This window comes from Salvelinus alpinus, chromosome 2, assembly GCF_045679555.1.
Source record: "Salvelinus alpinus chromosome 2, SLU_Salpinus.1, whole genome shotgun sequence".
Classification (NCBI taxonomy): Eukaryota; Metazoa; Chordata; class Actinopteri; order Salmoniformes; family Salmonidae; genus Salvelinus; species Salvelinus alpinus.
In genome coordinates this window covers 29,130,960-29,158,732 of record NC_092087.1, presented here as the reverse complement: position 1 = coordinate 29,158,732, position 27,773 = coordinate 29,130,960, and the positions used below count along the sequence as shown (strand labels likewise).

At 42.5% G+C, this 27,773-nt stretch overlaps 1 protein-coding gene and 1 non-coding gene across 3 annotated transcripts; both read left to right on the top strand.

Annotated features, from left to right (window-relative positions):
- Window positions 1-199: 199 nt before the first annotated feature.
- LOC139558416 (endothelin-converting enzyme 1-like) lies at window positions 200-26,536 on the top strand. Of its 2 annotated transcripts, XM_071373531.1 has the most exons (19): window positions 200-434; window positions 590-811; window positions 5,031-5,169; window positions 14,313-14,525; window positions 15,622-15,746; window positions 15,983-16,129; window positions 16,518-16,583; window positions 19,809-19,997; window positions 20,905-21,047; window positions 21,263-21,377; window positions 22,717-22,827; window positions 22,933-23,031; window positions 23,316-23,393; window positions 23,605-23,708; window positions 24,014-24,124; window positions 24,351-24,418; window positions 24,860-25,050; window positions 25,283-25,378; window positions 25,559-26,536. In XM_071373531.1, the coding sequence occupies exons 2-19, from the start codon at window positions 686-688 to the stop codon at window positions 25,733-25,735; spliced, it is 2,298 nt and encodes a 765-aa protein (XP_071229632.1). In that variant the 5' UTR covers window positions 200-434; window positions 590-685; the 3' UTR covers window positions 25,736-26,536. The 2 variants fall into 2 exon arrangements, with proteins under 2 accessions (XP_071229632.1, XP_071229639.1); XM_071373538.1 differs by lacking the exon at window positions 14,313-14,525 and having other exon boundaries at window positions 201-434.
- Window positions 24,558-24,721, top strand: LOC139568917 (U1 spliceosomal RNA). The gene has a single exon (XR_011673759.1). It is a non-coding gene; the product is annotated as a U1 spliceosomal RNA (small nuclear RNA).
- Window positions 26,537-27,773: the final 1,237 nt, after the last annotated feature.

Sequence of the window (27,773 nt, the reverse complement as noted above, 5' to 3'; positions counted from 1 at the left end):
GGTTAGACAAGGTAAGGTTTGAAACAATCGACTGTCATGCGTATCGGGTGACGGTAACCCGGGCAACAACTGAAAGCATGCAGTGGGAGGGCATTTCCATCCAGACTCCACCCTCTGGTCTTGAAAGTCCTATGGATAGGAGAGTGGGAGGGAACTAACGTACAAAAGTTTCCTCCCTAAATCTATATGAAACCACTCTGTGGAATGCACACACTCCCTCTCACACACCCTCACTCTCAGTCACATAAGTCGATTAAGTCAATGCTCCTTCCTGTTTTTCGCGAGTTCCCTCTCTGTTTTGTTTCTTGTTTGACTAGGTTGGGCTAAGTTGGAGCTCCAGGAGAGTGTGTACTGAAGGAGGGCTGAGCAGAACAACATAGTTGCTAGAGAGGAAGGGCTGTTTCTTTGAAAACCTTTACAGGACTTTTTAAGTGGTGAGTTTTGACGGCGCCCACGAGATTAGACCCCAGGAGTAGCCGAATGACGTAATGGGGGGTGGTTGAGTAGAGGGTTAGGGGGTAGGGAGGTGGTGAGAAGAGGGTAGGAAATACTGGGGCGCTGAATTTAATATTCCTTCCCCTGATCTTAGGGGGGAAACCCAGGATTCCCAAAGACTGTTAAAGAGTAAACATCACACACATCCTGACTGTAGGAAAGGAAAGGAGAGGAGAAGGCCTTAAGGAGCATGGAAGCACTGAGGGAGTCTTTTCTGCATTTGACCTTTCAGATGTCAACGTACAAGAGGGCCACTCTGAACGAAGATGACCTGGTAGATTCCAACGGGGATGAGATCTACCCCCCTGCCATGCAGGTAGGACAACTATTCCTTTGTATAAAAATAATGGACGAGCCCTGACACATGCCAAGTCTGTCTAGATGCACTCATTCAGCTGCTTCTGTTATGTTATGATCTGCTTGCATTGTATGACAAATTACATTCCAAATAAATACATTAGCATTGAGCTAATCAAATTCCAGTTCTTCTATTATCTTTGTGAGGACTTTGAGCGTCATGTTATTTCCTGAGAGCCTGCTATTCTCTGTCAGCCATGTGCTACATTTAACACAGAGAGCTACTTGAGGAGAAAGACTATTATCTCCTGATGCGTAGACTAAACAAACTACCCTTTATAGAGGCCCATACAGTATCTGCATTTCTGGGTGCTTCAAAAAGCTTGGATAATCAATTGCAGAGCCCATCCTACAGAACAGATGTCTCAAGTTGCATGTGTTTCTATACTATTTGACAGGCAAGGAGGAGCTCACTGCTTATGGTATCCTAGGTTTTCTGTTGATACAAAGTCTGTCAGATTAATACTGTAGTTAATCACATTGAAAACCAATGTGTTCACTGTACCTGCACTGGTAAGTGGATAACTGCACTGTTATGATAGGATTTTCAGCCCACAGATGTAAGTATATAAACACATTCCATTTGTATTCTTACTTTCTACCTTACGGATACAACAGTCTTCTAACCATAGAAATCATATTAAAGTATTTTAATTCCTAATTCTATGCTTACAACTCTGAATCCCTGTGCAGGATTCTTCTTTCTCCCCTGCACTAAATAAAGTCACCAATAATCACAAATGTTTAACAGAGATACACTACATGACCAAAAGTATGTGGACACTTACTTGTTGAACAACTCATTCCAAAATCATGGGCATTAACATGGAGTTGGTCCCTCTTTGCTGCTATAACAACCTCCACCAGATGTTGGAACATTGCTGCGGGGACTAGCTTCCATTCAGCCACAAGAGCATTAGTGAGGTCAGACACTGATGTTGGGCGATTAGGCCTGGCTCACAGTCGGCATTCCAATTCATCCCAAAGGTGTTCGATGGGGTTGAGGTTAAGGCTCAAAGTTATTCCATACCGATTTCGACAAACCATCTCTGTATGGATCTCGCTTCGTGCACGGGCGCCTTGTCATGCTGAAACAGGAAATGGCCTTCCCCCAAACTGTTGCCACAAAGTTGGAAGCACAAAATCGTTGTAGCGTTACGTTTTCCCTTCACTGGACCTAATGAGCCTGAACAATGAAAAACAAAACTTTACAGTTGGCACTATGCATTCGGGCATGTAGCGTTCTCCTGGCATCCGCCAAACCTAGATTCGTCCGTCGGACTGATAGATGGTGAAGCGTGATTCATCACTCCAGAGAACACGTTTCCACTGCTCCAGAGTCCAATGGCGGCACGCTTTACACCACTCCAGCCAACGCTTGGCATTGCGCATGGTGATCGTAGGCTTTTGTGTGGCTGCTCTTCAGTAAGGTCATTCTACTGATAATGTTTGTCTATGGAGATTGCATGGCTGTGTGCTCGATTTTATACACCTGTCAGCAACGGGTGTGGCTGAAATAGCGAATCCACTAATTTGAAGGGGTGTCCACATACTTTTGTATATATAGTGCATATCCACTATCCACAACTGATTAAGTAGGAGAAAGCAGAACAACACGGCTGCACCTGCTGTGGACTGTTGACAAAGGTATCACTAGATAAAGGTCCTTTGAAGACATTGTTGCCTAACTTTTTAGAGGCTGCAACAACATTAACTATGTAACTGAGAATCATAACAGGTTATACAATGGACCTGCGCTGTCTGAGTCAGTGGCTTCACACATGTCTGGCTAGAAGTCTGTTACACTAAATCATTTCTGTTTTCATGGTTTCAATATTTCCATTTTACTTCAGCCAGCTCTTTTCCTTCTGCTGAGAATCTGAGCTTCCTCTGAAATCAGATCATTCCTAACATATTTTCCCATGGCTAAGAGAAGAAATAAAGTATGTTTCTGAACGTTTAATTTCCAAAACTATTTTTCTACCATCACATTGTGCAGTGGTTTTTACTGTGAGAGTCTGTGATAAAGCACAGACCTCAACCACACTGACTTGGCAGAAGTAGCTTCTCAAATGCACACAGAAATACAGATGAAAGTTTTTTTTTAACACCCAAACCTCTGAAAGTGGGGGTGGTAGGTAGCCTAGCAGTTAAGAGCGTTGGGCCAGTAACCGAAAGGTCGCTGGTTCGAATCCCCGACCCGACTAGGGGAAAAATCTGTCGTCATGCCCTTGAGCAAGGTACTTAAACCTAATTGCCTCTGTCTGCTGAATGACTAAAATATAAATGTAAAAATCAAAGTCTGGAGGATTACAAAGCCTGTTGTAGCTTTGGCACCAGAGCTGCTCACATTCAGTGTGACATTTGAACTCTTGCCTTAGCTAATGGGACATAATCACATTTTTTAACAGGTCTGGGATAATTGGTTTTCACAGGGTGGGTAAAACATCTTGTTTTGAAAATGCCTATGTGGTATCTCTATCAGGCAGATACATGTATTCTAGTGTAAAAATGTACTACAAAGTGCAAATAGGAGAATTTCGGTAATGAATTCAGTCTTATCCAAAATGGACATTTGCTAGATAGGTGAAAAAATGGTATGTCACGGAATGAAGGGTACCATAGCAGTTTTCCTTGGATTGGGTTTATTTCAATCCTGCCCACAGCTGGCAGCACCCAAGTAATCATCAATTCGGAGAGGAGCTGCACATGAGCTATCGTAATGCCCATGGTAAATTTGGTTTGACATTCGATATCCCTATGGGGCTAGTTAGGGATCATCAGTAAATTACACAATATACATAGGACAATATTTTAAAATGTCAATAGCTCAAAATTTCAATGAAATATTGAACGCATTTAATGTGCAGCATGAAAATATTGTCCCTTTTACTTAGTGTAATTTATTGACTGACCCCCCCAAGAGATAAGCTATCGAATGTCAAACCAACATTACCACAGTTGCGCACCAGCTGACTGAAGCTAAACGGTGACTTCAAGACACAAGGCCTGGTTAGACTGTTTTAAGTTATCTAGAAGGGTGAGTGACTAATAACACGGAACCCAAACCGGCTGCGCACGTGCGCCATCGCGCGCTATCGTGCATACATTTATTTTGCCCCCCCACACCAAACACAATCACGACACAGGTTAAAATATCAAAACAAACTCTGAACCAATGACATTAATTTGGGGACAGGTCGAAAAGCATTAAACATGTATGGCAATTTAGCTAGTTAGCTTGCATTTGAAAACTAATGTTAATTTTTCCTATTTAGCTAGCTTGCTGTTGCTAGCTAATTTGTCCTGGGATATAAACATTGAGTTGTTATTTTACCTGAAATGCACAAGGACCTCTACTCCGACAATTAATCCACACATAAAACGGCCAACCGAATCGTTTCTAGTCATCTCTCCTCCTTCCAGGCTTTTTCATCTTTGAACTTATATGGTGATCGCATCTAAACTTTCATTGTATTACCATGACAACCGGCAACAAAGTTCGTCTTTCAATCACCCACGTGGGTATAACCAATGAGGAGATGGCACGTGAGTACCTGCTTCTATAAACCAATGAGGAGATGGGAGAGGCAGGACTTGCAGCGCGATCTGCGTCAGAAATAGGAATTAGTTCTATTTTAGCCCTTGGCGACGCAGACGCTTGTTGGCGCGCGCGAGCAGTGTGGGTGCAATAATTGAATAACGTGGATTTCTAAATTTATTTTGCGACGCTCGCGCACGCGACGTGTCCGGTCTGGTCAGCATGTAACTCTACTGTTTAGGCAGAGTGAATGTACAAACGCTTGACACATGCAAACACACACACACAAGAGACACCCACATTAAACCATCCCCCCCCCAAGACCACTCTTGTTTGGATTCAGTCATGGCCGCTGCATTTCTGCCCCAGTGCCTTTGTGGTATTGAGTGTATCATCTCTGACCAGATAGAGGATACCATTCATCATCGGATCATAGAACATAGTGGTTTGTTTGCCTGAGTACTGTGGTTAAGGGTGACTTGTGTACCAATCTCTGTAACCTTTACTCACATAACCAGTGTATGTGTATCTATGGAGATGACACTGTGGTGCCCTGTGCTCATTGCAGTGTGTGTGTGTGTGTGTGTGTGTGTGTGTGTGTGTGTGTGTGTGTGTGTGTGTGTGTGTGTGTGTACAGGTGACACTGCGACATGGTCCTGGTCCCAGGTGTTGGGCTGAGAAGACATACACTGAGCGGAGGCTGTTGGTCCTAGTGTGTGCATTGTCTGTTGCCTTGTTCTTCTCTCTCATCACTGTTGGGATCTTCTACAAAGAGAGTGAGTGGCTAAGATTATTAAGCCTGGTTCAGGTAAATAATCCTGAGAAGAGTTGACCAAACAACCTATGATTGCTCTTTTGTGTTCATATAATCTGCCAACATTTTCTTAGGTACACATTTTTACTGTACCGTCTGTATTTTCTCAGCTCAGTATTAATGTCCTTGTATTTTGAAAAGGGAACCAAATGCCACTTGCTCATATTCAACCACCAATCAGCCCACATGACAAATCACAGTCGTCTGTTATAAGAACCGGCACAAGAATGTGCTTTTACTAGACCATTCACCTTTCCAATCCTTTTATTCAGCTATAATTTTAATCGTTGATTAAAAAACATAAAACTTATTATCCGAAATAAACAGCCTTAAACATAGACATGAGACAGAATGAGAATGGACGAATTGGACTTTGGGTTATGAATTATTATCGCTCTAAAAATATAAACATGTTTTCCACATCCTTTCCCGAAATAACGCAAAGGGAGTTGCCAAATGCCGTGGGCTGTCCCTCAGCTTTTGCAACTAGTCCCAAATTCCAGAGCACTTTCTAACAAAAATACTGTTATCCACGTTGCAGCCTTATTCTAAAGTATATTACATGAAAAAAATCCTCATCAATCTACAAACAATACCCCATAATGACAAAGCGAAAACAAGTTTGTAGAAATGTTTGCAATTGTATTAAAAATAAAAACCAGATACCTTATTTACGTAAGTATTCAGACCCTTTGCTATGAGACTCGAAATTGAGCTCAGGTGCACCCTGTTTCCATTGATCATCCTTGATGTTTCTACAACTTGATTGGAATCCACCTGTGGTTAATTCAATTGATTGGACATGATTCGGAAAGGCACACACCTGTCTATATAAGGTCCCACAGTTGACAGTGAATGTCAGAGCAAAAACCAAGCCATGAGGTCAAAGGAATTGGCCGTAGAGCTCTAAGACAGGATTGTGTCAAGGCACAGATCTGGGGAAGGGTACCAAAAATGTCTGCAGCATTGAAGGTCCCCAAGAACAGAGTGGCCTCCATCATTCTCAAATGGAAGAAGTTTGGAACCACCAAGACCTTTCCGAGAGATGACCGCTTGGCCAAACCAAGCAATTGGGGGAGAAGGGCCTTGGTCAGGGAGGTGACCTAGAACCCGATGGTCACTCTGACAGAGCTCCAGAGTTTCTCTGTGGAGATGGGAGAAACTTCCAGAAGGACAACCATCTCTGAAGCACTCTACCAATCAGGCCTTTATGGTAGTGGCCAGACGGAAGCCACTACTCAGTAAAAGGCACATGACAGTCTGCTTGGAGTTTGCCAAAAGGCACCTAAAGGACTCTGACCATGAGAAACAAGATTCTTTGGCCTGAATGCCAAGCGTCACATCTGGAGGAGACCTGGCACCAACCCTACGGTGAAGCATGGTGGTGGCAGCATCATGCTGTGGGGATGTTTTTCAGCGGCAGGGACTGGGAGACTAGTCAGGATTGAGGGAAAGATGAACGGAGCAAAGTACAGAGAGATCCTTGATGAAAGCCAGCTCCAGAGCGCTCAGAACCTCAGACTGAGGCGAAGGTTCATCTTCCAACAGGACAACAACCTAAGCATACAACCAAGACAATGTAGGTGTGGCTTCAGGACAAGTCTCTGAATGTCCTTGAGTGGCCCAGCCAGAGCCCGGACTTGAACCCGATCTAAAATCTCTGGAGAGACCTGAAAATAGCTGTGCAGCCACGCTCCTCATCCAACCTGACAGAGCTTGAGAGGATCTGCAGAGACGAATGGGAGAAACTCCCCAAATACAGGTATGCCAAGCTTGTAGCGTCATACCCAAGCAGACTCGAGGCTGTAATCGCTGCCAAAGGTGCTTCAACAAAGTACTGAGTAAAGGGTCTGAATACTTATGTAAATGTGATTAGTTTAAGTGTTTATTTTATACATTTGCAAAAAAAAAAAAAAAAAATGGTTTTGCTTTGTCATTATGGGGTATTGTGTCAAGATTGATGAGATGAAAAAAAAACAATTGAATACATTTTAGAATTAGGCTGTAACATAACAAAATATTGAAAAATTCAAGGTGTGTGAATACTTTCCGAATGCACTGTAGATGCCAGGGGCAAGAACAGGAACAGCTGTTGGAATGGGGATAATTAAGTGATAATGCCAAAGAAGCTGGTGTGGAAGATATTGGCACGGGTGTTAGGGCCGTGATAAAGTCGAGGGTCGGCAAACCGTGCCAATATATCCTCCAAACACTGGCTTCGAGGACAATATCACTTTTATACAACTAGTTACCAACATATTCAAATAATGATTTACATATTTTCATGAATGTTATTTTGATAAATGTATTCATACTATTTAATCCTTCCACAAGATATAGTCCCGACAGAAATCTAGGGTTGCTACCCTAGCCGGCTGGTCATTCATTCTATCGGTTCAGTTGCCAGAGAGACGCGACCCAATCGTTCAGTCTTTTTGTTCTGTATCTATGGATGCGACCCAGTCATTCGTTCTAAATGTTCCACTGCAATACTGGCTGGCAATGTTCTTATCCCTTGCTTAGTAGCTAGCCAACTACAGCTAATTTAGTCACTTCAAACATTGCAGCCAGAATAACAACAATGTAGCTGCATTTGTGTTTGTTTAAGATGTTTACTAGTGACATTTATTTGGATACATCATAACAATGAGCTAATGATGCGCGATTTTGCCTGGCGTAGAAAATGTGCTCTCTCGTCAGGACACTGTTGTTCAGAGGAGGTAGCCAACAGCACAGCTAACACAATCACTACAAACTGAAGCTGGAAAGACAGCAAACTAGCTGCACTACGTTTAATTTTACCTGTTTTCTATTGATAGTTATTTGTATACAGTACCAGTCAAAAGTTTGGACACACCTACTCATTCAAGTGTTTTTCTTTATTTTTACTATTTTCTACATTGTAGAATAGTAGTGAAGACATCAAAACTATGAAATAACACACATGGAATCATGTAGCAACCAAAAAAGTGTTAAACAAATCAAAATATATTTGAGATTCTTCAGAGTATCCACCCTTCGCCTTGATGACAGCTTTGCACACTCTTGGCATTCTCTCAACCAGCTTCACCTGGAATTCTTTTCCAACAGTCTTGAAGGAGTTCCCACATATGCTGAGCACGCTTCTTTTCCTTCACTCTGCGGTTCAACTCATCCCAAACCATCTCAATTGGGTGGAGGTTGGGTGATTTGTGGAGGTTCAGGTCATCTGATGCAACACTCCATCACTCTCCTTCCTGGTCAAATAGCCCTTACACAGCCTGGAGGTGTGTTGGGTCATTGTCCTGTTGAAAAACAAATGATAATCCCACTACGCGCAAATCAGATGGGATGGCGTATCTGTTCATCTACTCTGCGTCTCACAAAGACACGGCGGTTGAAACCAAAAATCTCTAATTTGGACTCATCAGACCAAAGGACAGATTTCCACCAGTCTAATGTCCATCGCTCGTGTTTCTTGGCACAAGTGAGTCTCTTTTTATTATTGGTGTCCTTTAGTAGTTGCTTCTTTGCAGCAATTCGACCATGAAGGCCTGATTCACGAAGTCTCCTCTGAACAGTTGATGTTGAGATGTGTCTGTTACTTGAACTGTGTGAAGCATTTATTTGGGCTGCAATCTGAGCTGCAGTTAACTCTAATGAACTTATCTGGTGTATATATATATAACTAAGGTGTATATAACTCTGGTGTGTGTGTGTGTGTATATATATGTATATATATATATACAGTGAGGGAAAAAAGTATTTGATCCCCTGCTGATTTTGTACGTTTGCCCACTGACAAAGATATAATCAGTCTATAATTTTAATGGTAGGTTTATTTGAACAGTGAGAGACAGAATAACAACACAAATATCCAGAAAAATGCATGTCAAAAATGTTATAAATTGATTTGCATTTTAATGAGGGAAATAAGTATTTGACCCCTTCTCAATCAAAAAGATTTCTGGCTCCCAGGTGTCTTTCATACAGGTAACGAACGGAGATTAGGAGCACACTCTTAAAGGGAGTGCTCCTAATCTCAGTTTCTTACCTGTATAAAAGATACCTGTCCACAGAAGCAATCAATCAATCAGATTCCAAACTCTCCACCATGGCCAAGACCAAAGAGCTCTCCAAGGATGTCAGGGACAAGATTGTAGACCTACACAAGGCTGGAATGGGCTACAAGACCATCGCCAAGCAGCTTGGTGAGAAGGTGACAACAGTTTCTGTGATTATTCGCAAATGGAAGAAACACAAAAGACCTGTCAATCTCCCTCAGCCTGGGGCTCCATGCAAGATCTCACCTCGTGAAGTTGCAATGATCATGAGAACGGTGAGGAATCAGCCCAGAACTACACAGGAGGATCTTGTCAATGATCTCAAGGCAGCTGGGACCATAGTCATCAAGAAAACAATTGGTAACACACTATGCCGTGAAGGACTGAAATCCTGCAGCGCCCGCAAGGTCCCCCTGCTCAAGAAAGCACATATACATGCCCGTCTGAAGTTTGCCAATGAACATCTGAATGATTCAGAGGACAACTGGGTGAACGTGTTGTGGTCAGATGAGACCAAAATGGAGTTCTTTGGCATCAACCCAACTTGCCGTGTTTGGGGGAGGAGGAATGCTGCCTATGACCCCAAGAAACCATCCCCACCGTCAAACATGGAGGTGGAAACATTATGCTTTGGGGGTGTTTTTCTGCTAAAGGGACAGGACAACTTCACCGCATCAAAGGGACGATGGACGGGGCCATGTACCGTCAAATCTTGGGTGAAAACCTCCTTCCCTCAGCCAGGGTATTGAAAATGGGTCGTGGATGGGTATTCCAGCATGACAATGACCCAAAACACACGGCCAAGGCAACAAAGGAGTGGCTCAAGAAGAAGCACATTAAGGTCCTGGAGTGGCCTAGCCAGTATCCAGACCTTAATCCCATAGAAAATCTGTGGAGGGAGCTGAAGGTTCGAGTTGCCAAACGTCAGCCTCAAAACCTTAATGACTTGAAGAAGATCTGCAAAGAGGAGTGGGACAAAATCCCTCCTGAGATGTGTGCAAACCTGGTGGCCAACTACAAGAAACGTCTGACCTCTGTGATTGCCAACAAGGGTTTTGCCACCAAGTACTAAGTCATGTTTTGCAGAGGGGTCAAATACTTATTTCCCTCATTAAAATGCAAATCAATTCATAACATTTTTGACATGCGTTTTTCTGGATTTTTTTGTTGATATTCTGTCTCTCACTGTTCAAATAAACCTACCATTAAAATTATAGACTGATCATTTCTTTGTCAGTGGGCAAACGTACAAAATCAGCAGGGGATCAAATACTTTTTTCCCTCACTGTATATGTGTGTGTATATATATACACACAGTTGAAGTCGGAAGTTTACATACACCTTAGCCAAATACGTTTAAACTCAGTTTTTCACAATTCCTGACATTTAATACTAGTAAAAATTCCCTGTCTTAGGTCAGTTAGGATCACCACTTTACTTTAAGAATGTGAAATGTCAGAATAATAGTAGAGAGAATGATTTATTTCAGCTTTTATTTCTTTCATCACATTCCCAGTGGGTCAGAAGTTTACATTTGGTAGCATTGCCTTTAAATTATTTAACTTGGGTCAAACATTTCGGGTAGCCTTCCACAAGCTTCCCACAATAAGTTGGGTGAATTTTGGCCCATTCCTCCTGACAGAGCTGGTGTAACTGAGTCAGGTTTGTAGGCCTCCTTGCTCACACTCGCTTTTTCAGTTCTGCACACACATTTTCTATGGGATTGAGGTCAGGGCTTTGTGATGGCCACTCCAATACCTTGACTTTGTTGTCCTTAAGCCATTTTGCCACAACTTTGGAAGTATGCTTGGGGTCATTGTCCATTTGGAAGACCCATTTGCGACCAAGTTTTAACTTCCTGATTGATGTCTTGAAATGTTGCTTCAATATATTCACATAATTTTCCTCCCTCATGATGCCATCAATTTTGTGAGGTGCACCAGTCCCTCCTGCAGCAACGCACCCCCACAACATGATGCTGCCACCCCCGTGCTTCACGGTTGGGATGGTGTTCTTCGGCTTGCAAGCATCCCCCTTTTTCCTCCAAATATAACGATGGTCATTATGGCCAAACAGTTCTATTTTTGTTTCATCAGACCAGAGGACATTTCTCCAAAAAGTACGATCTTTGTCCCCATGTGCAGTTGCAAACCGTAGTCTGGCTTTCTTATGGCGGTTTTGAAGCAGCGGCTTCTTCCTTGCTGAGTGGACGTTCATCTCTAGGAGACAGAATGCGTCTCCTTCCTGAGCGGTTTGACGGCTGCATTGTCCCATGGTGTTTATACTTGCATGCTATTGTTTGTACAGATGAACGTGGTACCTTCAGGCATTTGGAAATTGCTCCCAAGGATGAACCAGACTTGTGGAGGTCTTGGCTGATTTCTTTTGATTTTCCCATGATGTCAAGCAAAGAGGCACTGAGTTTAAAGGTAGGCCTTGAAATACATCCACACGTACACCTCCAATTGACTCAAATTATATCAATTTGCCTAACAGAAGCTTCTAAAGCCATGACATTTTCTGGAATTTTCCAAGCTGTTTAAAGGCATAGTCAACTTAGTGTATGTAAACTTCTGACCCACTGGAATTGTGATGCAGTGAATTATAAGTGAAATAATCTGTCTGTAAACAATTGTTGTAAAAATGACTTGTGTCATGCACAAAGTAGATGTCCTAACCGACTTGCCAAAACTATAGTTTGTTAACAAGAAATTTGTGGAGTGGTTGAAAAACAAGTTTTTTAATGACTCCAACCTTAGTGTATGTAAACTTCTGACTTCAAATGTATATACACAGTATGTCCCCCCACTTCTAAAACCAAAGTTGCGCCCCTGGGCATTTCTACGTCATAGATTTAGGTGTAATTTGTGGAATAGACACCGGCTGGAATGCGGTTTTAACCAATCAGCATTCAGGATTAGACCTACCCTTTGTATAAATTGGAACAATGACTGACTCTGACCTCGTCTGTGACACAACCTCTCGAGGGGCAGCCCTTCTCTCCTCTATAGAAGCTCCATCTATCTATTTTTCACTGTTCATTTCTAGAGCTTAGATAGAGAAGTTATTTTTCTCAGGGGTTATATGTTTTGGCAGTTACCTGTAGAAAACACCCATGTGCTTTTTTTGATCTCATATTTTAGGGGATTTATTTAAGGGCCCTTAAATATAAACTCAGCAAAAAAAGAAACGTCCTCTCACCGTCAACTGCGTTTATTTTCAGCAAACTTAACATGTGTAAATACTTGTATGAACATAACAAGATTCAACAACTGAGACATAAACTGAACAAGTTCCACAGACATGTGACTAACAGAAACGGAATAATGTGTCCCTGAACAAAGGGGTGGTCAAAATCAAAAGTAACAGTCAGTATCTGGTGTGGCCACCAGCTGCATTAAGTACTGCAGTGCATCTCCTCCTCGTGGACTGCACCAGATTTGCCAGTTCTTGCTGTGAGATGTTACCCCACTCTTCCACCAAGGCACCTGCAAGTTCCCAGACATTTCTGGGGGGAATGGCCCTCACCCTCCAATCCAACAGGTCCCAGACGTGCTAAATGCGATTGAGATCCGGGCTCTTCGCTGGCCATGGCAGAACACTGACATTCCTATCTTGCATTCCTGTCCTCCAAATCAATCCCACTCCAGAGTACAGGCCTCGGTGTAACGCTCATTCCTTCGATGATAAACGCAAATCCAACCATCCCCCCTGGTGAGACAAAACCGCAACTCGTCAATTTAGAGCACTTTTTGCCAGTACTTTCTGGTCCAGCGACGGTGGGTTTGTGCCTATAGGCAACGTTGTTGCCGGTGATGTCTGGTGTGGACCTGCGTTACAACAGGCCTACAAGCCCTCAGTCCAGCCTCTCTCAGCCTATTGGGGACAGTCTGAGCACTGATGGAGGGATTGTGCGTTCCTGGTGTAACTCGGGCAATTGTTGCCATCCTGTACCTGTCCCGCAGGTGTGATGTTCGGATGTACCGATCCTGTGCAGGTGTTGTTACACGTGGTCTGCCACTGTGAGGATGATCAGCAGTCTGTCCTGTCTCCCTGTAGCTCTGTTTTAGGTGTCTCACAGTATATACATTACAATTTATTGCCCTGGCCACATTTGCAGTCCTCATGCCTCCTTGCAGCATGCCTAAGGCACGTTCACGCAGATGAGCAGGGACCCTGGGCATCTTTCTTTTGGTGTTTTTCAGAGTCAGTAGAAAGGCCTCCTTTAGTGCCCTAAGTTTTCATAACTGTGACCTTAATTGTCTACCTTCTATAAGCCGTTAGTGTCTTAATGACCGTTCCACAGGTGCATGTTCATTAATTGTTTATGGTTCATTGAACAAGCATGGGAAACAGTGTCTAAACCCTTTACAATTAAGATCTGTGAAGTTATTTGGATTTTTACGAATTATCTTTGAAAGACAGGGTCTTGAAAAAGGGACGTTTCTTTTTTTGCTAAGTTTACTAGCTGTTTTTATTTTTATTTTACCCCCTTTTCTCCCCAATTTTCGTGGTATCCAATCGCTAGTAATTACTATCTTGTCTCATTGCTACAACTCCCGTACGGGCTCGGGAGAGACGAAGGTCGAAAGCCATGCGTCCTCCGAAGCACAACCCAACCAAGCCGCACTGCTTCTTAACACAGCGCGCCTCCAACCCGGAAGCCAGCCGCACCAATGTGTCGGAGGAAACACCGTGTACCTTGGTTAGCGCACACTGCGCCCGGCCCGCCACAGGAGTCGCTGGAGCGCGATGAGACAAGGATATCCCTACCGGCCACACCCTCCCTAACCTGGACGACGCTGGGCCAATTGTGCGTCGCCCCACGGACCTCCCGGTCGCGGCCGGCTGCGACAGAGACTGGGCGCGAACCCAGAGACTCTGCTGGCGCAGCTAGCGCTGCGATGCAGTGCCCTAGACCACTGCGCCACCCGGGAGGCCCTAGTTTACTAGCTGTTTAATCAAAGCGATAGTGTTGTCTAACTGTTGAGGCTGAAGTAGCAGTGTCTGTAAAATATATTTGATACAGTATGTTTAGCTGCTTGTCCCACTCCGTTGGCAGCTCACCCGGGTATGTGTCGGACAGAGACATGCATTACTGTGGCCAGTGCTGTGATTGGAGCCCTGGACCGTTCTGTGGACCCCTGCCACGACTTCTACAGCTTTGCCTGTGGGGGATGGGTAAGGAACAACCCCCTCCCTGAGGGAAAGTCCCGATGGGGTCCCTTCAGCAACCTATGGGAGCGCAACATGGCCATCATGAAGCACCTGTTAGGTAAGATTCTTCCTTAGCTGCCCCGCTCACCAACCTAGAGAAATACATTCAAACAGTTATGGCCTACACTCACCATAGCCGAGCATGCGAGGCGTGTGATTTAGTTTAGAATGCATCGTTTTGAATTATAATGACCCAACCGAAGCCAGGTGGATGGGTTGTCCACTTTGACATCGCTCTCAATTAGAACGCTTCTCTATTTTATTGTTGGCACTGTAGTCACACATAACAAATTGTCATTCACCTTTTTCTAGCTAATTTGAATGGGAAGAGGTTGCTTAAGGTTTTACCATACATGGTAAATTAGACCAATTTATCCACTTATGGAAACAACCTCACTATAAGCAAAGATGATTGGAGATATGAACTATCCTGCTAGCATGGTCACTACTCTGCATGTCCCATCCTTTCCACTTGCCTCGCTCTGCTTGCTCCGCTCGCCCGCTTCTGGTAGTTTAGTCCTTATTGCCTCAGTGTTCTTTCTACATGTGTGTTATAGTTACGTTCCCCAGCAAGAAAACCAAACAATTTGCTCAAACAGAAGGGTGAACTAACAAAGAGTCACTAACCAACAACTAAAACAAAACCAGTGTGGATCTGAAAGACACTTACAGGGGTGTCTACTGAAAGTTGACTAGCAACAACAACTGGAACCTAAAATTCACCCACCATGAGCACCCAGTACATTTGCCCAAGAAGAGGCAAACATACTAAACTTAAAGACAGAAAGCAAAACGAACATGGATGATCCGATAAAGGATTGTTTGTCTAGAAATCAAAATAGGGAGCGCCAACTTAAGCTGTTAACCATTCACATCTCTCAAGACAAATGGAGCACTGGGCCAGCCACTCTGAAATGGCACCTGGGCCTGCACAGGTGAAACACCTTCCCACTAACAAGATGGCAACCAGCACAGGTGTAGCATATACTGACTATAACAAGGTGACCCCAATCGGTGCGCCCTACGTGATAACGAGCTATACGTTCTAAAGTCCAACCTCAAAACAAATGGAAAAACGAAAGCCAATAACAGTTATCCTGTCATTGTAAGAGAAGTTTGGAGAAAACTTAACTGTAAAATGTTGTATATGGCAGAGAACACCACCATGAAGGGGCTGAGCAAGGCTGAGGAGAATGCCCAGATGTATTACAAGGCATGTATGAATGAGACTAAGATCGAGGAGTTAGGAGCTCAGCCTCTACAGGAGCTCATCAATCAGGTGAGTTCACTCCTCGAGGCATCCTCATCCAGTCGTCTAACATGGCCCAATGTAGCTATAATGTCACATTTGATGTGCTAACGTGTTCTTTGACATAGTTAATGTAAATAGTTAACCCATTTTTTAAAATTTTATTATTTGAATTTATCCTTGGATGTATCCATTGCCCTGATATTAAGGAACTCTCAGGTTAAGTTAGCCTCTCTCTGAAGGAGATCATACATATTATTTTACAGACAGGAGGATGGGCCCTAACTGGCTCCTGGGACAAAAACAATTTCCAGGAGGTTCTACGCACAGTGTCAGCCAACTACCATTGCTCCCCCTTCTTCACTGTGTTTGTCAGCACAGACTCCAAGTGCTCCAACCACAATATTATCCAGGTGAGAGGATAGCCAGTCACCCCAGTGGCTCCAGGCTCAGACTGTGGCCTCAGGCCCACACAGTGGCTCTAGGCCCAGCTACTCCCAGAGGCCTTCTCCTCACTTATTTAGCTGTTGATTTACATTCCTCTTTACATTTGGTAGAACATTCATCAAACATCACTTATCCCCAGATCTACTCAGAGAGGATCTACGTGCACATTTACCTGCTCTTTCTTTCAAAGGGGATGTTAGAAATTGTATGGTTAATCGAAGCTGCAGTATACTGTAGATCCTGCAATACTACACTGTCAAAGCTAGACCCAGGCTCACTTTGCTCAGAGCACTGAAATGTTTCAATGGGGTGTGAGCTGGTAGTCATGCACTGTTCCTCTTACCTACTGTACAGGTGGATCAATCTGGGCTGGGGCTCCCCTCTCGGGATTATTACCTCAACAAAACTGCCAATGCAAAGGTACTGACAGGTGGCTGCACTATGGCTCAAGGGGTTTAACTGGGTGAATGGGCTTAAAAATTGTAGCATTTAAAGACAGGGGAAGGGAGGACTTAAAATAGATCAGTGCCTTGACACAAAGGCCAGATTAAATTAGGAAATTAATTTCATAAATTGGCACAGTACTTCTGAGAAATGTATCTCGCTAGATATTTGTTTCAGTAGCTAGGTTTCCATCCAGTGGCGACAGATTTGCAGGCGAATATTCTAAAATGTACACTACCGTTCAAAAGTTTTAGGTCACTTAGAAATGTACTTGTTTTTGAAAGAAAAGCAAAAACAATGGTCAATTTTAAAATAACATCAAATTGATCAGAAATGCAGTGTAGACATTGTTAATGTTGTAAATGACTATTGTAGCTGGAAACAGCAGATTTTGAATGGAATATCTACAGTTGAAGTCGGAAGTTTACATACACCTTAGCCAAATACATTTAAACTCAGTTTTTCACAATTCCTGACATTTAATCCTAGTAAAAATTCCCTGTCTTAGGTCACCACTATATTTTAAGAATGTGAAATGTCAGAATAATAGTAGAGAGAATTATTTATTTCAGCTTTTATTTCTTTCATCACATTCCCAGTGGGTCAGAAGTTTACATACACTCAATTTGGTAGCGTTGCCTTTAAATTGTTTAACTTGGGTCAAACGTTTCGGGTAGCCTTCCACAAGCTTCCCACAGTAAGTTGGGTGAATTTTGGCCCATTCCTCCTGACAGAGCTGGTGTAACTGAGTCAGGTTTGTAGGCATCCTTGCTCGCACACGCTCCAATACCTTGACTTTGTTGCCCTGAAGCCATTTTGCCACAACTTTGGAAGTATGATTGGGGTCATTTTCCATTTGGAAGACCCATTTGCGACCAAGCTTTAACTTCCTGACTGATGTCTTGAGATGTTGCTTCAATATATTCACATAATTTTCCTCCCTCATGATGCCATCTATTTCGTGAGGTGCACCAGTCCCTCCTGCAGCAAAGCACCCCCATAATATGATGCTGCCACCCCCGTGCTTCACGGTTGGGATAGTGTTCTTCGGCTTGCAAGCCTCCCCCTTTTTCCTCCAAACATAACGATGGTCATTATGGCCAAACAGTTCTATTTTTGTTTCATCAGACCAGAGGACATTTCTCCAAAAAGTACAATCTTTGTCCCCATGTGCAGTTGCAAACCGTAGTCTGGCTTTTTATGGCGGTTTTGGAGCAGTGGCTTCTTCCTTGCTGAGCGGCCTTTCAGGTTATGTCGATATAGGACTCATTTTACTGTGGATATAGATACTTTTGTACCTGTTTCCTCCATTATCTTCACAAGGTCCTTTGCTGCTGTTCTAGGATTGATTTGCACTTTTCGCACCAAAATACATTCATCTCTAGGAGACCGACCGCGTCTCCTTCCTGAGCGGTATGACGGCTGCGTGGTCCCATGCTGTTTATACTTGGTACCTTCAGGCGTTTGGAATTTGCTTCCAAGGATGAACCAGACTTGTGGAGGTCTACAATTTTGTTTTCTGAGGTATTGGCTGATTTCTTTTCCATTTTTCAAGGTAGGCCTTGAAATACATCCACAGGTACACCTCCAATTGACTCAAATGATGTCAATTAGTCTGTAAGCAATTGTTGGAAAAATGACTAGTGTCATGCACAAGTAGATGTTCTAACCGACTTGCCAAAACTATAGTTTGTTAATTAACAAGAAATTTGTGGAGTGGTTGAAAAATGAGTTAGAATAGACTGACGAGTTTCAGAAGCAATGTCTTTGTTTCTGTCTGTTTTGAGCCTGTAATCAAACCCACAAATGCTGATGCTCCAGATACTAGTCTAAAGAAGGCCAGTTTTATAGCTTAAATAATCAGAACAACAGTTTTCTAATGATCAATTAGCCTTCTAAAATTATTAACTTGGATTAGCTAACACAACGTGCCATTGGAACACAGGAGTGATGTTTGCTGATAATGGGCCTCTGTACGCCTATGTAGCTATTCCATTAAAAATCAGCCGTTCCAGCTACAATAGTCATTTACAACATTAACAATGTCTACACTGTAGTTCTGATCAAGTTGATGTTATTTTAATGGACAAAAAAATAGCTTTTCTTTAAAAAACAAGGACATTTCTAAGTGACCCCAAACTTTTGAACGGTAGTGGTCATAAATAATATGTTATTTTCATCAAATTTACTTGTTGCTGATAAAAGGCTGTCCGGGATGAGCGAGTGCACATAAAAATAACTTTTGCGGTTAAATTCCATGTACCGAATAACATTTTTTTTTTTTTTAAGTTAAATGGGTTTCCATTGTATTTTCAACTCTACTGATTTGTTTTTTGTCACTAAAAGTTTTATATAGCAAATGTCTTGGCACTTGCGTTCTAGCCAACAGTTTGCAGATACAGTGCGAGTATAGCCAAAATCAGGGGCATTCAACTCTTACCCTACGAGTTCTGGAGCCTGCTGGTTATCTGTTCTACTTGATAATGAATTGCACCATATGGGGTCCCAGGTCTAAATCAGTCCCTTATTAGAGGGGCAAAACGAAAAAACGCAGTGGATCTGGCTTCGAGGTTCAGTTTGAGGGGCCTACATGATGAGAAAATTATGGACAAAAGAGCGAGAATATTTATTTGTCAAACAGCAGCCAAGAATCAATCATCCTGTCACTAGAATAAGACAATAATTTTGGGAAAAGAGCATCAAGCTCATCACCATGCACTTTCACCACCTTCATTACTTATTTAATCTGTAGCCTAATAAACGGCATGCTTTTCCGAGTCGTAGTGGAAGAACCACACATCATATCGTTGCGTGACTCAACGTTTACTTCGATATGATAGTTATTATGTCAATATTGGCACATAAAAGGCGTTTCTACCACCATCTTACAAATCATTTTAGACACTAAAAGATCCCACTTTTTTTTTTTGTCGACAAATTTGCTGCTTCCATAATCTGACATGTACTTTACTCGCATAAAAAGGTTGGATGGAAACCTGGTTAGTAGAAATAGAAAACAACCAAAGGGACAGTACAAACCCTACAGTATGCCACTTGGACAGAAAATGAAGAAATACTAGAGAATGTATAGCTCAAGGGATAATGCTCTGCTTGTAATAGTATTTTCCTAGTCCTGGATTGTGTTTTTAATTGAATTTAACCAACATCTCTCCCTCTGTGCTGCCTACATGGTCTTGGCAGTATCTGAATGCATACCTAGACTTCCTGGTGGAGTTAGGGGTCCTGTTGGGGGGCTCACAGGAGACGTCCAGATCGCTGATGCAGGAAATTGTGGACTTTGAGACCACCCTGGCCAACATCACCGTACCCCAGGAGGAGAGGAGGGACGAGGAGCTAATTTACCATAAGATCCAGGCAAAGGATCTGGCGGTCAGTCCCAGAACGACTTGCATCTCTCTGCCGCTTCAGATGATCCAAACATCAACACCATGTCCACCTGCAGTATCACCAGATACAAACATACAGTAGATGACTTCCAGATTGAGCTGTCTCCAGTGGTGTAAAGTACTTAAGTAGTACTTTTAAAGTATTTTTTACTTAAGTCATTTTGTGTATCTGTACTTTACTGTTTATATTTTTGACAACTTTTACTTCACTACATTCCTAAGTAAAATAATGTACTTTTTATTCCATACATTTTCCCTGACACCCAAAAGTACTTGTTACATTTTGAATGCTTAGCAGGACAGGAAAATGGTGCAATTCACGCACTTATCAAGAATACAGCCCTGGTCATCCCTACTACCTTTGATCTGGCGGACTCACTAAACACACATGCTTCGTTTGTAAATTATGTTTGTGTGTTGTAGTGTTCCCCAGGCTATCCTTAAAGAAATAAAAATAAAAAATAAATTGTGCCATCTGGTTTGCTTAATATAAGCAATTTGAAATGATTTAGTGTTTTACTTTTGATACTTAAGTATCTTTTTGCAATTACATTTACTTTTGATACTTATGTATATTTAAAACAAAATACTTTTACTCAAGTAGTATTTTACTGGGTGACTTTCACTTAAGTCATTTTCTATTAAGGTATGCTTACTTTTACTCAAGTATGACAATTGGGTACTTTTTCCACCACTGGCTGTCTCAATCAACAAGTGTATTTTGCATAGATTGCATTTTTGGTTTAACAGTGCCTTCTCCAAGGTCTTTCTTCCTACTTTCTGTTCATACCTGCTGATAAAAAAAATATATATATATATGTATATATATATATACAAATCTGTGCACGAGTAGATGTTGACAGTATCATTGTTTCTGTGTGTGTCTGTAGACATTGGCTCCTGCGGTGGACTGGATGCCTTACCTCACAGACGTGTTTGCTCCTGTTCTTCTAAATGACTCAGAGCCTGTGGTGGTGTACGCCAAGGACTACCTCCAGAAGGTCTCTGACCTCATTGCAAGCACTAACAAGAGGTTAGAATCACTTCCAAGCCCTGCCTTCCACTCATTCATATTTAAATGCTGATGGACAACGCTTTGTAATTAAGGTAACCATTGGGGTGATTTCATATCGATTGGATAGGGATATTATAAAACGTTATGCAAACTACATATAGAATATAACCTTTTGCTTCCTTTCCTGAAATGTTAATATGGTGTAATGAATTAATCTACTCCTACCTGAGCAGTGTCCTGAACAACTACATGATCATGAAGGTGGTGAGGAAGATGGTGTCCATCCTGGACAAGAAGTTCCAGGATGCTGAGCAGCGCTTCTTTGAAGTCATGTATGGAACCAAGAAGGTGAGAGAGAGATGGGGAAAACATCAGGGCTGTAAGCTGGCAGGGAAATTGTCAACAGACCTACAGATAAGGGTACTCAAGGGGGACCGGCTTTTCCTGCTGCCTCAGTCAAGAAGTAAAGCGATACTTGCTTATAGCACAGATAAAAATAAATTAGTGGCTGTAAACTGTAAACAGAAATTGGCGTAGATAAAACTTAATGAGATGTGCACTTGTTAGGGGCAAACTTAAAGGGACACTTTGCCAAAATCACAGAGGCCCTTTATCTACTGCTCCAGAGTCCGATGAACTCGTGGATTACCATTTTATGTCTCTTCGTCCAATATGAATGAAGTTGGAGGTAATTTTGTGAGCCAATGCCAACTAGTGTTACCCATAGTGCAATGACAAAGTCTATCTACAAGCAATGCTAGTTAGCAATTGTGCTAGCACTACTACTACTATGTCTCTGCGTCAAACTGCACGCAGAGACATAAAAATGGTATCCACGAGTTAATCTGATTCTAAAGGGTCTCTGCCAAAATCCCAAAGTGTCCCTTTAATTAAACAAGGAGCTGATAAGAAATACTTTAGCTGAGTCACTGTCATCATTAGGCACATAGCAGAAGCCTTGATTTGATTTGATTTGATTTGTTGTCCAAACCCTTATCTGAGAAAGATCCTGTTCGCCTTGCTTTGCTCTGGAGTCACACTGTCAGAATATACCAAGAGCATTCTTGTCCTGAGGAGTGTGTGTGTGCACAATTCCTGAGACCCTCTAAACTACACTTTTAGCACCCCTCCCTTTCTACCCCTCACTCACTGTCATTGTTTTCCCTGTCTCTACTCATATCTCTTGTTCTCTCACTCACCCGTTTCCACTCTGACCTCTCCCTTTCCCCCTTCCTCTGTCTGCAGTCTCAATTTGATTCTAATATTCTCTGTAATAGAGGGGAAGTTGGGCGAGAGGGCTGTCCTGTTGTTGCCAATCTTGGAGAGTCTCACAAAAACAACAGTCAGCCCTTTTAGAGGGGAACGTGCTGTCTCCCTACACTCTGATAAAGGCCTGGCTTCAACTCCAAGGCATAGCAGCAAGGTTATGGATTCCAAGGAAATATTGTTTACTTCAAAAGGAAAACCAACACTTTACTACTTATTCCATGCTTGAGGAGCATTTTAAAAGCTAATACAGTTAGACTGGGTTGATACTGTGTTAGTATCATGCAGTGTTTTCAAGTCTGAGTGACAGTGCTATCTTGTGTGTAGGTGGTGTCATTACTCCTGTGTGTAGGTGGTGCAGTGATCTTGTGTGTAGGTGGTTTGGTGTCATAGTTCTCATGTGCTTGGTGTGATGTTTCAGAGCTGCACCCCACGCTGGAAGCTGTGCGTCAGCGACACAGACAGTGCCCTCGGCTTTGCTCTTGGGGCCCTCTTTGTCAAAGCCACTTTTGCTGAGGACAGCAAGGCCATTGTAAGTGTTTCAAGGTATCGCCTACACACCTACCTATACTGAACTGCCCCTGGGTGAGATTTTGACAAGCCTTTCCTTTTCTCCTTTTCTCTATATTTCTATCAGGCAGAAGATATGGTCTCTGAGATCAAATGGGCATTTGAGGACAGCCTGAAGTATGTGGACTGGATGGATCAGGAGACCAAAAAGGCAGCCAAAGAGAAGGTGGGAGAGATGGGTTGCTTTGACTAACTTGTAGAAAGTGTTCCACTGCTGGGGTGAGGGACTTGTCATTACACAAATTAGCAACTCTGGAATAGTTTCTTGCCTTATAACTAACATAAGGTATGTAGCAGCGATAGGATTTCCATTGTATTCCATAAGAGATTGCCAGACAGGACACAGAAAACATAGTCCTTATTGCTTTATCATCAGTTAGTGAAACAGAACTCTGCAGTGCCATCTGGTGTAAGCATCTGTCTCAATTCACCTCATCTGCTTTGTTATAGGCTGAAGCCATTTACAACATGGTTGGATATCCAAAATTTATAATGGACCCCAAGGAGCTTGACAAAGTGTTCAATGATGTAGGTAAATATGTAATTACATTGAATATGCATACTTCTATATTATGAAGTCCATGTCTCATATGTTGATTAAAAGACCCAACTCATTGATGTTGTCTTATTGTAAGACACCCTGGTTCTGGGGAGGGTTGCCAATCTTACAGTATCTCCTGTTTGCATTGCTTGTGTGTAAACCTCTTTCGCCTTCTAACCTGATTCCCCTCTCTCTCAGTTTGAGGTGGTGTCTGACCTGTATTTTCAAAATGTCATGCAGTACTACAACTTCTCTGCCAGAGTGACTGCGGACCAGCTAAGGAAAACCCCCAACAGAGATCAGTGAGTGCTCGCCTCTCCAAAGAGGAGGTCAAATTCTCTGACAGTTACAAATTCCCATTCTGCTGACTCTGTAGAATAGTACTGGCACCCAGAAACGTTCCCTGGCAACCAATTTCCCTCAGCCGAACTGATCTTTTTCTCTCACTACATAGTGTAAGAGAGCAGCTTAGGGTTCTAATGCTTTCACACTGATCTCTAGTCAACAGCCTCGCTAAGGGGATAGGGGAGAGTCAACGACTGGTTACCACCCTCATCTCAGACTTATGTTCTATGTCTGTCTTACATACTTTGTCTTGCATATACAGGTGGAGCATGACCCCTCCTACAGTGAATGCATACTATAATCCTACCAAGAATGAGATGGTGCTCCCTGCAGGAATCCTTCAAGCTCCTTTTTATAGCCGCTCATGGCCAAAGTAGGTCCCTCTTCCCTTTTCAGCCTATTCAGTTCCTTAATACCGCCCCATCTCAGGAAAAAATACAAGTACACCACTTTTGTGTGTGTGCACGCTGTACTTGTGTGAATTGTATACAGTATGTGTGTGTGTGGTGTCTTCACATAGCCCAGAATGTAATTGCTTTGTTATAAAATGCTTTTATTTACTTGAAAATATTTTGTTAAACTGTTGAATACATTTCCAGGGCCCTGAACTTTGGAGGGATTGGTGTAGTTATGGGACATGAGTTGACACATGCATTTGATGACCAAGGTAAGACTTTGTATTTTCATATAAATTGTAGTGTCTTAACTCTTGTTACTTTATATGGGAGACTCAGAATAAAATGATGTGAATATAGAAGTTTGGTACAAACTAAGACTCTTTTTAGAAATACAGCTAGGCTGTACACTTACAGTACCTGGCAGGGGAGACACCTTGATCACGAAGGAGATTCACCCAGGGCGAGGTTCGGCCATTGCACTCTGGACGAGCTGATCCCTCGAATTCCCTAGATGTGGGAATCTCTACTGCATAAGTTGTGGTAGTGGGGGACTGTGTCCGCACCCCCCCCCCCCCCCCCCCCCAAAAAAAACGAATTATTATAGGCTGTAATTTCTGTGAGTGTAAGCATCCCACCAATCAAAAATATGGCACATTTATGATTTCAAATTAGGTCTCCCGTTCTGAAGCATATTTTGCTTTATGTTAAAGGGAGGGAGTACGACAAGGATGGGAACCTCCGCTCCTGGTGGAAGAACTCGTCTGTGGAGGCCTTTAAGAAGCAGACCCAGTGTATGGTGGAGCAGTACAGTAACTACAGCATCAACAAGGAAGCCCTCAATGGAAAACACACCTTGGGAGAGAACATAGCTGACAATGGTGGCCTGAAGGCTGCCTACAAAGTTTGTATGATAGGGAGGTGTTAGGGTGGGCTAAGGGGAAAGTAGACTTGACAATTCAACTTACAAGCACACATACAGTAAATGTGCAGACGTTTCAGAATTAACAATGTGGGATGCAGTATTTGGAAGGTTTGAGGGCAAGAAAGATACTTAAAAAAAAAAAATCAAACATCCTCTCGCCATGGAGAACAAATGCATGCTGCCTGTAATATGATCCTTGTCTGCTTTGAAGGCTTATGTGAACTGGATTGCAAAGAATGGAGAGGAGGCCACTCTGCCCGCCCTGGGGATGACTAATCATCAGTTATTTTTTGTTGGATTCGCCCAGGTTTGTGCCACTTACAGTATCTCCATGTCTGTGGCAAATTTAGTAATGCATTCTCGAGCATGCCTGCCTTCAACATTATGTATTAATTTGAATGATCTATTACATTGATAATGTAAATGAAGGATTATTCACTCTAAAGTCCTTAATAATATGTGTGTCTGTGCTTCCTGCTATGTGTAGGTATGGTGCTCAGTTCGAACTCCGGAAAGCTCGCATGAGGGCATCATCACAGATCCACACAGTCCGTCGAGATTTCGAGTTATTGGCACCATCTCCAATTCCCATGAGTTCTCCGAGCACTTTGGCTGCAAGGCAGATGCCCCCATGAACCCTAAACACAAGTGTGAGCTTTGGTGATGCCTAGCTACACATTGGTAGGTCTGGCAGGTGGCAAAATGGACACTGGGGACATGGAGCAAAAATAGATGCAGAGGTAAAGTCTCTAAGGAAGGAGAGTACTGGTCTCGATACCACTGAAAATCCAGCTGTCTTACCCACTACACTTCTCAGTGTCCTTATGAGGACTGAAGCTGGAAGTTGAGCCGGACCCAACTCTCTTCATAAAGAAAATTTGTTATAGAAATCAGCCTCTCTTTCCCCAATGGAACTCTGAAAATGGGCCTTCGTGTTCACTTAATTGAGGGACAATTTTAACACTGGAAACCAAAGGAATGGTTATAAAAAGGTGAAAACTAATGGGAACTTCTCTCAATCAGATTTTATGAAGTTGTCATATGCATTATAGTGATATTTATTTGTTGTTTGTATCAGTTATATCAATCCACCTCTGTGTTGTGTCTTCAGTTATTGTATATTTCTAGACTGCAAAAGAAAATGACGAGTTGCAATTCCTGGACTTGGATTGAGATATAATCCAGAGGAAACGGTCAATCACATCTACAGTATAATACAAGTTACTGTCATAAGTGGATTGTAAAAGCCATATTTTTATTATTGCACATGATTGATCTGGTCAATAAGCCCTATGTGTAGGTCTAGCTTGTTTCTGCATCAACTAAACCTAACACTGATTTGGGTTAATGTCTCCAGTTTATGCAGTAGTGGTGTTGTAAGGAAGTGACCCTCACATAATTGCTAAATGCCTGATATAAGTGACATATTTAAACAAATATTAAATCAGAGCATTCTGAAACTCAAGGATGTACTGTTTAACCTTTATTTAACTAGGCAAGTACTGAACAAAAATATAAACGCAGCATGTTTTGGTGTTGGTCCCATTTTCTTTACAAGCTGAATTAAAAGATCCCAGAAATATTCCATATGCACAAAAAGCTTTTCCCTCAAATGTTGTGCATACATTTGTTTACATCCCTGTTAGTTAGCAATTCTCCTTTGCCAAGATAATCCATCCACCTGACAGGTGAGGCATATCTATTTTTTATTTAAATAGGCAAGTCAGTTAAGAACAAATTCTTATTTTCAATGGCGGCCTAGGAACAGTGGGTTAACTGCCTTGTTCAGGGGCAGAACGACCGATTTGTACCTTGTCAGCTCGGGGATTCGATCTTGCAACCTTTTGGTTTCTAGTCCAATGCTCTAACCACTAGGCTACGCTGCCACCCCAAGATGGTGATTAAACCGCATGGTCTTTACACAGATGCACCTTGTGCTGGGGACAATGAAATGCCACTCTAAAATGTGCAGCTTTGTCAAACAATGCCACAGATGCCAAGTTTTGAGGGAGCATGCTGACTGCAGGAATGTCCAACAGAGCTGTTGCCAGAGATTTGGATGTTAATTTCTCTACCATAAGCTGCCTCCAATGTAATTTTAGAGAATTTGGCAGTACATCCAACAACCGCAGATCACGTGTAACCATGCCAGCCCAGTACCCCCACATCCAGCTTCTTCACCTGTGGGATTGTCTGAGGGGAGTGGGGTATTTATGTCTGTAATAAAGCCCTTTTGTGGGGAAAAACTCATTCTGATTGGTTGGGTGGGCCTTGTTCCCAAGTGGATGAGCCTTTGCCCACCCATGGCTGTGCCCCTGCACAGAAATTCATGTCATGTATGACCAGACAGAACGGTAAAACTATTTTTGTTACGTGACTTGTTCAATGGTTAATATACTGAACAGAAATATAAACGCAACATGCAACAATTTAAAAGATTTTACGGAGTAACAGTTCATAGAAGGAAATCAGTAAATTGAAATAAATAAATTAGGCCCTAATGTTGTTTGTTCTTAACTGACTTGCCTATTTAAATAAAAAATAGATATGCCTCACCTGTCAGGTGGATGGATTATCCTGACCATTCCTTTGGCCATTCCTTTGACCATTCCTTTGGTCATGTCGAATCCATAAATTAGGGCCTAATTTATTTATTTCAATTTACTGATTTCCTTCTATGAACTGTTACTCCGTAAAATCTT